Source organism: Uloborus diversus, chromosome 2 (assembly GCF_026930045.1).
Source record: "Uloborus diversus isolate 005 chromosome 2, Udiv.v.3.1, whole genome shotgun sequence".
Classification (NCBI taxonomy): Eukaryota; Metazoa; Arthropoda; class Arachnida; order Araneae; family Uloboridae; genus Uloborus; species Uloborus diversus.
The window spans coordinates 25,322,708-25,334,994 of NC_072732.1; the positions used below are offsets into that span (position 1 = coordinate 25,322,708).

Consider the following 12,287-nt stretch of genomic DNA (forward strand, 5'->3'; position numbering starts at 1 on the left):
TTTTTTACTCCAGATCTAACTCGACCTAGGGTCGAAAATTTAACCCTCTATCTCCATTAGATAAAAAGTTACAAGCGAATTAAATGAAGTTCAAAAATCTGTTCTCCATTCAAGTTTTTAAATATTTTGTTTTGCGTTTCCACGGTAACGCTTTTTGAATCCATAGTTAATTTCCATCTTTCTCATTTTCAATTCTTAAACTTATTTTATTTTGTGTTTCCATAGTTACGCCTTTTAAATCCATCTTTCTCATTATATTTTAATTTCTCAAAAGTATTTTAGTATCTGCCGTCATTGTTTGGCAAGAAAACTTTGCATGATGGTTTTTTTTCTTTCATTTAATCCTGGTTATTGAAGATACTTCACTTGACGCATTGGTTTTTTTCAAAGTAGACCGAGCAAAGCCGGGCAACGCAGCTAGTATTATATATATTGGGTTTTGTAATGATTTCTCACAACCAGAAGTTTTTAGATAATTAATTAAAACTACACAAAAGAGCATGCAAAGACATTCAGGAGCTACAGAGTTTAAGATAAAACAATATGATTTTTCCCAGATTTCCAGAAAAAGCTTCAACAATTTGCTTACATAGTTAGTGGTGTACCCATAAAAATATTAGCAAGGTTATAATAAAATTTTGGCCGAAGGGGGACATGGCTAGTCTTTTTCTATGGTCCAAAAAAGGAAAACTTTTTGAATTTTGGTGGGATATCTCTCCAAATCTATGCCTCCCTACTTCTACTTAATTCCCTTGAATATGCCACTGCTCTTACATATGCCTGGAAGAGGTAAATGTCTATATCATTTTTTGTATTTCATGAATGCCATAATGTATCCTATCTTGTCAACTCTCAAGTCATAATAGGAAATGATTTGATACCAACCTGTCGCAGGTGGGTTGCACAAGCCACTGAAGGAGGCAAAACTAGGCAGTTAGTTAAATAACTAGTATTTTTTGATAAAAATTTAGTCTAGCCGACCTGGCCAGTCCGGGCTTGATCACAAAATTTCTGCCATCAAGATAATGATACTGATTCATTCTTTTCAAAAATCAAAACAAACAAAAGGTGAATAAATACCTCTTCAGCAATATCACAGCTTTCATAAGAAACTGGTAAAATCTGTCTGCCGTTGTAAGTAGACACACGGTTATGAACCTGAAAGTATCATGAACCAAGAATAAGAATTTGATTATTTGATTAATGAAAAATACAAATACACTGACATGATAGACGAAATGCTGAAAGTACCGACTCATATTGTCAGGGTTCATACTAAATTTGGATAAAAAAATTCCATGACTTTTTCATCTTCTTTACTAATAATAAAGCTGAAAGTCTCTCTGTCCGGAGGATGTCTGGATGTCTGTAGGATGTCTGTGACGCGCTTAGCGCCTAAACCGTTTGGCCGATTTTCATGAAATTTGGCACAAAGTTAGTATGTAGCATGAGGGTGTGCACCTCGAAGCGATTTTTCGAAAGTTCGATGTGGTTCTTTTTCTATTCCAATTTTAAGAAAAAAAATATAAGTTGGACGAGTAAATTACGAAATTATCATAACGTGGAACCGTAACATGGGCACAAGCCAATTGGCGAGATACAAAATTATCATAACGTGGAACCGTAAGATGGGTGCAAACCAACTGGCGAGAGAATTCACCATACATTATTTGTAAATATACAGGCGAACCAAAAGACCTTTTGATTTTTCTATTACGGGCAAAGCCGTGCGGGTATCACTAGTGACTTCATAAAATTTTTCATGACCTTGTTACATGAAAAGAACAGTATTCTTTCATATAAAGCTTGTCAATTTTTGGAAATGAGCAGTAGCAAAACTTCTACATGAATGCCACTACCTCGTTGAAGTACTTACTTGTGATTGAAAAAAAAAATCAGTGTAAACCTAAGAAAGTAAACTATTCTTCTTTGTCTTCATTATATAAATTTAAGTAAAGTGAAATTACAGTGAATGGAATATAATGATGTTTAAATGTCTAATAAATTTTCTATAAACAGGCAGGATGATAATGAATGGGACAAAGGTTGAATGAGTCATTACTAAGTTTCAATAAATTTGCTTCAAAAATGCCTTTTATTGTCAACAGTTCCTTTAACCATGTACTTAACTTGACAGTAATTTGGTTCTTTGAAGTAAAGCCACATTCTTAGAGGGAAAAAAAAAGAAAAAAAACTAGGTAGTGAATAAATCTTTTGGTTCAAATGTACTTGTTTACTTATTTGCACATTTTCAAATGCATATGAATTTATAGGTTCAGTAATTCCAGAACATAGTGCTTAATTCCTGACATACAACGCAGCAGGGGGTCACAAATTAGTTTTGCGGGCCGTATGTTGGGTTACTACTGTTTTAGAGTACATAATTCCCCTATTTCTCTATTCTATCACCTAAATAAAGATCTTTGTTTTCTAAAACCTTCAACAAATTAAGATAAATTCCGATAAATTCAATAATAAAGTTCTTACGAGTGATGGAAACAAACTCGGATGCAATTGAATTACGTTTTTCGAGTAGGCGTGGTAAAATGAAAAAAATACAAGTTCACTGTTACAGAATCTTTACTAATAATAAAGCAGAAAGTCTCTCTGTCCGGAGGATGTCTGGATGTCTGTAGGATGTCTGGATGTCTGTGACGCGCATAGCGCCTAAACCGTTCGGCCGATTTTCATGAAATTTGGCACAAAGTTAGTATGTAGCATGGGGGTGTGCACCTCGAAGCGATTTTTCGAAAATTCGATGTGGTTCTTTTTTTATTCCAATTTTAAGAAAAAAACTATCATAAATTACGAAACTATCATAACGTGGAACCGTAACATGGGCACAAGCCAATTGGCGAGATACGAAATTATCATAACGTGGAACTGTAACGTCGGTACAAGCCAATTGGCGAGAAAATTCACCATACATTATTTGTAAATACACAGGCGAACCAAAAGACCTTTTAATTTCTCTATGACGGGCAAAGCCGTGCGGGTACCACTAGTTCAATAATAAAGTTCTCACGAGTGATGGAAACAAACTCGGATGCAATTGAATTACGTTTTTCGAGTAGGCGTGGTAAAATGAAAAAAATACAAGTTCACTGCTACAGAATCTTTACTAATAATAAAGCAGAAAGTCCTTCTGTCCGGAGGATGTCTGGATGTCTGTAGGATGTCTGGATGTCTGTGACGCGCATAGCGCCTAAACCATTCGGCCGATTTTCATGAAATTTGGCACAAAGAGTTAGTATGTAGCATGGGGGTGTGCACCTCGAAGCGATTTTCCGAAAATTCGATGTGGTTCTTTTTCTATTCCAATTTTAAGAAAAAAACTATCATAAATTACGAAATTATCATAACCTGACACCGTAACATGGGCGCAAGCCAATTGGCGAGATAAGAAATTATCTTCTTTACTAATAATAAAGCAGAACGTCTCTCTGTCCGGAGGATGTCTGGATGTCTGTAGGATGTTTGTGACGCGCATAGCGCCTAGACCGTTCGGCCGATTTTCATGAAATTTGGCACAAAGTTAGTATGTAGCATGGGGGTGTGCACCTCGAAGCGATTTTCCGAAAATTCGATGTGGTTCTTTTTCTATTCCAATTTTAAGAAAAAAACTATCATAAATTACGAAATTATCATAACCTGACACCGTAACATGGGCGCAAGCCAATTGGCGAGATAAGAAATTATCTTCTTTACTAATAATAAAGCAGAACGTCTCTCTGTCCGGAGGATGTCTGGATGTCTGTAGGATGTTTGTGACGCGCATAGCGCCTAGACCGTTCGGCCGATTTTCATGAAATTTGGCACAAAGTTAGTATGTAGCATGGGGGTGTGCACCTCGAAGCGATTTTCCGAAAATTCGATGTGGTTCTTTTTCTATTCCAATTTTAAGAAAAAAACTATCATAAATTACGAAATTATCATAACCTGACACCGTAACATGGGCGCAAGCCAATTGGCGAGATAAGAAATTATCTTCTTTACTAATAATAAAGCAGAACGTCTCTCTGTCCGGAGGATGTCTGGATGTCTGTAGGATGTTTGTGACGCGCATAGCGCCTAGACCGTTCGGCCGATTTTCATGAAATTTGGCACAAAGAGTTAGTATGTAGCATGGGGGTGTGCACCTCGAAGCGATTTTCCGAAAATTCGATGTGGTTCTTTTTCTATTCCAATTTTAAGAAAAAAACTATCATAAATTACGAAATTATCATAACCTGACACCGTAACATGGGCGCAAGCCAATTGGCGAGATAAGAAATTATCTTCTTTACTAATAATAAAGCAGAACGTCTCTCTGTCCGGAGGATGTCTGGATGTCTGTAGGATGTTTGTGACGCGCATAGCGCCTAGACCGTTCGGCCGATTTTCATGAAATTTGGCACAAAGAGTTAGTATGTAGCATGGGGGTGTGCACCTCGAAGCGATTTTCCGAAAATTCGATGTGGTTCTTTTTCTATTCCAATTTTAAGAAAAAAACTATCATAAATTACGAAATTATCATAACCTGACACCGTAACATGGGCGCAAGCCAATTGGCGAGATAAGAAATTATCTTCTTTACTAATAATAAAGCAGAACGTCTCTCTGTCCGGAGGATGTCTGGATGTCTGTAGGATGTTTGTGACGCGCATAGCGCCTAGACCGTTCGGCCGATTTTCATGAAATTTGGCACAAAGAGTTAGTATGTAGCATGGGGGTGTGCACCTCGAAGCGATTTTCCGAAAATTCGATGTGGTTCTTTTTCTATTCCAATTTTAAGAAAAAAACTATCATAAATTACGAAATTATCATAACCTGACACCGTAACATGGGCGCAAGCCAATTGGCGAGATAAGAAATTATCTTCTTTACTAATAATAAAGCAGAACGTCTCTCTGTCCGGAGGATGTCTGGATGTCTGTAGGATGTTTGTGACGCGCATAGCGCCTAGACCGTTCGGCCGATTTTCATGAAATTTGGCACAAAGTTAGTATGTAGCATGGGGGTGTGCACCTCGAAGCGATTTTCCGAAAATTCGATGTGGTTCTTTTTCTATTCCAATTTTAAGAAAAAAACTATCATAAATTACGAAATTATCATAACCTGACACCGTAACATGGGCGCAAGCCAATTGGCGAGATAAGAAATTATCTTCTTTACTAATAATAAAGCAGAACGTCTCTCTGTCCGGAGGATGTCTGGATGTCTGTAGGATGTTTGTGACGCGCATAGCGCCTAGACCGTTCGGCCGATTTTCATGAAATTTGGCACAAAGTTAGTATGTAGCATGGGGGTGTGCACCTCGAAGCGATTTTCCGAAAATTCGATGTGGTTCTTTTTCTATTCCAATTTTAAGAAAAAAACTATCATAAATTACGAAATTATCATAACCTGACACCGTAACATGGGCGCAAGCCAATTGGCGAGATAAGAAATTATCTTCTTTACTAATAATAAAGCAGAACGTCTCTCTGTCCGGAGGATGTCTGGATGTCTGTAGGATGTTTGTGACGCGCATAGCGCCTAGACCGTTCGGCCGATTTTCATGAAATTTGGCACAAAGTTAGTATGTAGCATGGGGGTGTGCACCTCGAAGCGATTTTCCGAAAATTCGATGTGGTTCTTTTTCTATTCCAATTTTAAGAAAAAAACTATCATAAATTACGAAATTATCATAACCTGACACCGTAACATGGGCGCAAGCCAATTGGCGAGATAAGAAATTATCTTCTTTACTAATAATAAAGCAGAACGTCTCTCTGTCCGGAGGATGTCTGGATGTCTGTAGGATGTTTGTGACGCGCATAGCGCCTAGACCGTTCGGCCGATTTTCATGAAATTTGGCACAAAGTTAGTATGTAGCATGGGGGTGTGCACCTCGAAGCGATTTTCCGAAAATTCGATGTGGTTCTTTTTCTATTCCAATTTTAAGAAAAAAACTATCATAAATTACGAAATTATCATAACCTGACACCGTAACATGGGCGCAAGCCAATTGGCGAGATAAGAAATTATCTTCTTTACTAATAATAAAGCAGAACGTCTCTCTGTCCGGAGGATGTCTGGATGTCTGTAGGATGTTTGTGACGTGCATAGCGCCTAGACCGTTCGGCCGATTTTCATGAAATTTGGCACAAAGTTAGTATGTAGCATGGGGGTGTGCACCTCGAAGCGATTTTCCGAAAATTCGATGTGGTTCTTTTTCTATTCCAATTTTAAGAAAAAAACTATCATAAATTACGAAATTATCATAACCTGACACCGTAACATGGGCGCAAGCCAATTGGCGAGATAAGAAATTATCTTCTTTACTAATAATAAAGCAGAACGTCTCTCTGTCCGGAGGATGTCTGGATGTCTGTAGGATGTTTGTGACGCGCATAGTGCCTAGACCGTTCGGCCGATTTTCATGAAATTTGGCACAAAGTTAGTATGTAGCATGGGGGTGTGCACCTCGAAGCGATTTTCCGAAAATTCGATGTGGTTCTTTTTCTATTCCAATTTTAAGAAAAAAACTATCATAAATTACGAAATTATCATAACCTGACACCGTAACATGGGCGCAAGCCAATTGGCGAGATAAGAAATTATCTTCTTTACTAATAATAAAGCAGAACGTCTCTCTGTCCGGAGGATGTCTGGATGTCTGTAGGATGTTTGTGACGCGCATAGTGCCTAGACCGTTCGGCCGATTTTCATGAAATTTGGCACAAAGTTAGTATGTAGCATGGGGGTGTGCACCTCGAAGCGATTTTCCGAAAATTCGATGTGGTTCTTTTTCTATTCCAATTTTAAGAAAAAAACTATCATAAATTACGAAATTATCATAACCTGACACCGTAACATGGGCGCAAGCCAATTGGCGAGATAAGAAATTATCTTCTTTACTAATAATAAAGCAGAACGTCTCTCTGTCCGGAGGATGTCTGGATGTCTGTAGGATGTTTGTGACGCGCATAGTGCCTAGACCGTTCGGCCGATTTTCATGAAATTTGGCACAAAGTTAGTATGTAGCATGGGGGTGTGCACCTCGAAGCGATTTTCCGAAAATTCGATGTGGTTCTTTTTCTATTCCAATTTTAAGAAAAAAACTATCATAAATTACGAAATTATCATAACCTGACACCGTAACATGGGCGCAAGCCAATTGGCGAGATAAGAAATTATCTTCTTTACTAATAATAAAGCAGAACGTCTCTCTGTCCGGAGGATGTCTGGATGTCTGTAGGATGTTTGTGACGCGCATAGCGCCTAGACCGTTCGGCCGATTTTCATGAAATTTGGCACAAAGTTAGTATGTAGCATGGGGGTGTGCACCTCGAAGCGATTTTTCGAAAATTCGATCTGGTTCTTTTTTTATTCCAATTTTAAGAAAAAAACTATCATAAATTACGAAATTATCATAACGTGGAACCGTAACATGGGCACAAGCCAATTGGCGAGATACGAAATTATCATAACGTGGAACTGTAACGTCGGTACAAGCCAATTGGCGAGAAAATTCACCATACATTATTTGTAAATATACAGGCGGACCAAAAGACCTTTAATTTTTCTATTACGGGCGAAGCCGTGCGGGTGCCACTAGTATAAAATAAAAGTGTTGCAAATGGTAAATTCAAAATGAGTGATGTTCAAGCAGTAAAATCACATTGCACAAAAAGACGGGCGGCTGCTACAGAAGTGGATGCAATGATATTTCAAAATTCAGATTGGTTTTTGAGATCATTCAATTTTCCAGTTTTAATAGCTTTTATGCTCTCTCCTCCCCCACCCCATACTGGAAAATCACTTAAAATATATAATGCTCTTTTGCCCAGGACATTTTTTCCATGACTTCAAAAAAAATTCCATGACTTTGAATGAAAATTTCAATTTTCCATGACTTTTCCAGGTCTGAAATTTTTTTATTTTTTTTCCATGACTTTCCAGAATTTTCATGACCGGTACGAACCCTGTATTGTTCAAGCTGAAAAATTGTTACTTTTACTGATAATAGGTACAGAGTAATTTTACCTGCTAGGCATTTTTTATTCACTTGATAGATGGTCAGTGAAAAATGATAACTTTCTGGTCTGGCAGAAATATGTTAATGTGCAAACTAATTGCATTTCTCACTTACAGATGCTTGGCAGATGCAGATATAAATAGTAAAATAGACTTGCATAATATACACAAATACATGAACGTTGTTTGCTGATTTTTTTTTCTTTGGATTTTGCAGAAAACAGATTTTATTTTGATGATGCTCATTTCAAGAAAAAAAAATCGCCACAGAATATTTCAGACATATGACCCAATTAGAATGAAAAATATTGAAATAGCATAGCAATGGGAGCAACTATAACACACAATTATAGCATATTGTATCAACTCAAGAGTTAAAACATGAATTTTCAAAAGAGAGGATTTCAATTAAATACATAAAATTGAACAGCAAATATTTAATGCTACTACTTTAGGATAGAGTCAAAACTGTAGATAAAAATTAGTTCACTCTGGCAGCTTCTTTGATTTCAGATTTTCCACTGTACTTTTAAATTTTTTTTTTTTTTTTTCCTTTTTGCTCCCACAAAAATTACAGAATTCCGTAAAAATATTGAAAATTCACAAGCCTGATATTTCTATTGAGGACATTTACAGCAGAGAATATGTTTTGCATTTTTGGATAATGTACAGATTCTGTACACTTAAATTTTTCATGATTTGGTTAAAATATTTTTTTTACATTTTATCCAAAATCACTCGATTCAATCATAACAAATCACTATTTTTTTGCTTCATAAATACTGACATATACTGTTCTTCACATGAAAAACTAACGTAAGCTTAAATCAGTACAATTATCAACCATTAAAAAGATTCTGGAATTGAAAAGCTTTTTCTTAAAAGACATTATTAAATTAAAATATGCATGTACTGTTCATACAATCCCAATTTTATTAACAATTAAAAAATTGTATTTTTCACTTTATCAGGAAAATTATTTTTGAATGATTTAAAACAGGATTTCATGTATAAAATTTTTAGATTTCTTTTGAAGCTTTTTATTTATTTATTTATTTATTTTTTAATGTATTTTGCCCTTGAACATAAATTTAATGTTTTGCTTAAGGATGAGTTTAGAAAAGATAAAAAAAAATATTTGCAGATTCCTTCATTTTATTCAAGTCTGTCTTCAGTTTCTATTAATAAAAAAGAACCTTGAAATACTTACAAGAACTAAAGCTTGAAGAGAGTGGTTTTGAAGCAATTCTCTTAAAAATATGACATCTGCTTGCCTGCAATCAACTTTCTGGCAAATTTGGTCAAGTGAAACCAGAAGTCTTTGTATATCTATAATGAAAAAATTTGAAAATATAAAGTTTTTAAACAAAATTAGTTTTTAAATTTTAAAAGTTGTATACATTAATTGAGCATGTTCATTCATTTCAACAGCGAGATACTGTACCAAACCATAGCATAAGGTCCTGTGTTTTCATTGTCCTTAAAGTACGAGTGCAGCAGAAGAAAATTTCCCATTAGGAAAAGAATTTTTTCAAATTGGAAGGTAGTATAATTAAAAGCTGAAATGAGTTTCCGTATTTTCAAAAGAAATTTCATGCAAAAGAAAAAAAACTTTGATTTGGGATTTTTTTAAAATTTGGTCCCACTTGTTAATTTGAATCACTAATAGCAAGTAAAAAGGCAGGAGGGGGAGCATATTCATAACAATGTGGAAAAATGTAATGGCAATTTTCAAAACCCCGATTTTACCAAAAGCAAATCCTTTCCTTTCTACTGTATTTTTCCTCATTGATTCTCTTCAACACTCTAATTTATCTTACAGTTACTTCTATCTATCTATCAACATTCCTCTAAAGCGATTAATTAAGAACATTAAAGTTAGATTATCCAAAAAATATGAAAAATGCCGAATTTACCAAAGTTATACAACATTTAACAAGCTCCTAATAAACTAATACAAAAAATTTCACAAAAGAAAAATGCACTTGTAATTTAGAAGACAATATTAACTTCAATAACATTTTCATCAAAAAAGTAGTTCCTAGGTTCTTCTGTCTTTTTACAGAAGTTTGGTAAGACCTCATTTGGAGTATGCTGTTCAGTTTTGGTTTCCTTATCTGAAGAAAGATATCTCCGATAGCCCGGTGGCTAGAGCGGTGGACTGCCAAACGAGTGGCCCTAGGTTCGGGTCCCAGTCGGAACGGAAATCTCCAACATACTTTTTATTTATGAATGACATCAATGAAAATATTTCTGGAAGCATGAATTGTTTTGCTGACGATGTAAAAGTTATGGGGATTGTCGAAAATGAAGAACAAGTAAAACAGCTGCAAGAGGATTTAAATCATATTACTAAGTGGGCAGATAAATGGGGTATAGCAGTTAATGTAGGGAAATGTCAAGTGCTACACTTAGGTCATGGAAATAAGCGTATGAGATATCGTTTACAGGGTTCAGTCATAAATCAGGCAGAAAATGTTATGGATCTGGGTGTCTTTATAAATCAGGACTTCAAGTTTAGTCAACAGTGCAGTATTGCTAGTAACAAAGCCAACAAAATGCTTGGGTTCATCAATAGATCTATTTCAAACAAATCTAAGAAAGTTCTTCTGCCTTTATATAGGAGTTTAGTAAGACCTCATTTGGAGTATGCTGTGCAGTTCTGGTCGCCTTATCTGAAGAAAGATATTTTTGTATTGGAAAGGGTTCAAAGAAGGGTAACTAAATTAGTAAGGGGACTCTCAGATTTAGATTATGATACCAGACTTAATAGGCTTAACATGTATAGCCTAGAGCAAAGGAGAGTCAGAGGGGACATGATTCAGTTATTTAAATTTATCAAAATGAAAGATGTAAATGGATTAAATTTTTGCGGGGAAAGCAGGACAAGGGGTCATTGTTTTAAGCTATTTAAATCTCAGGCTAACTTGGAAATCAGGAAAAACTACTACTTTAGCAGGGTCGTGGGCACTTGGAATAGCTTACCGGAAGAGGCGGTAATGAGCAAGGGAGTGGATAGCTTTAAGAGGGCCATTGATCTTCATTTGGGACTAATTAATTGACTAGGACCAGCCTAGCTGGGCCCAGAGCCTGTTGCTGGTCGTCACATTTGTATTTGTATTTCTTTATTAGAAAGGGTTCAAAGAAGAACTACTAGGTTGATAAGGAGACTTTTAAACTTAGATTATAATGCTAGACTTAAAAGTCTTAAGAAACATAGCCTGGAGCCAGGGACAGATACAAGGGAAGGGCGATCACCCCTCCCTTGAGGGACTCCTCACCAGTAATTTTTCAAAAATGAAGTTCTAAAAACGCAAATTTAGACGAGTTTCATTATTAATGGGAGAGCAGGTTTTCTCAGAACTGTTTCAGAAGTAAAGTCCAAAGCCTTTGTGATCAATATTTTAAAATCAGTATAGTAAAAAGTAAGTAATAAAAATCTATCGCCCTTTCCTTGAAAAACTTCTGGATTCGTCCTTGTCTGGAGCAAAGGAGAGTCTGAGGAGACATTATTCAGTTGTTTGAGTTAATCAGTAGGAAAGATGTTAATGGGTGAAATTTTGCATGGAAAGCAGGACAAAGGGTCAGTTTTAAGCTATTCAAATCTCAGGGTAATCTGAAAATTAAAAATTATTACTTTAGTAGGGCACTTGAGCTGTTTACCGGGAGATATTGTAAGGAGCAAGGGGGTAGATAGAGGGCTATTGATTTTCATCGGGGACTAAAACTCACTAGGAGCATCCTAGCTGGGCCCAGAGTTTGTTCCCATTTTTAATAACCTATTCATTAATGGCTACAGAAGAAATGTTTTTATATTTTTGCAAAGAAAAAAGTAGAAAAGCAAGAAAGTTCTGATTTTAGGGGAGGGGGGCTCGAGCTCCCACTTGCCCTCCTGTATGGGTGCCCATGATCCTCAATGGAGATAAAGAGCAGTTTTAAAACTATTCACCCCATTGCAAGTAACAACTACTTCTGGTAAACTATTCCAAATGCCTGCACCCTACAGCCCTGTTCAAAAAAATCCTCCATCAGTTATTAACACTTATTTCAACTCCGGGTGAGATTTTTTCACTCATTTTTTCCCCTCTTCTAATAGAACCATTTATAACTGTATGTAGCAGAATGTAATTTATAATGACTGTTAACTTTTACTAGCTGGGCTGTCTCTGAGACTCAGATTGTTTGAGCCAGTTATTTCTCTCCCTTCCTACAAGATAAAAATTTATTACCTTAAAATATTTATTTTAAGGTAAATTTAATGCAAGTACATTGGAGATGTTATTACT

General features: G+C 36.0%; 1 protein-coding gene across 1 annotated transcript in view; it reads right to left on the reverse strand.

The window, feature by feature from the left end:
• LOC129216915 (MAGUK p55 subfamily member 7-like) overlaps positions 1-12,287 on the reverse strand; it is a 54,768-nt gene that overhangs the window by 38,930 nt on the left and 3,551 nt on the right. The window contains 2 exon segments of the mRNA XM_054851133.1: positions 1,081-1,158; positions 9,212-9,330. Of these exon segments, the coding sequence (XP_054707108.1) occupies positions 1,081-1,158; positions 9,212-9,330 (197 nt within the window).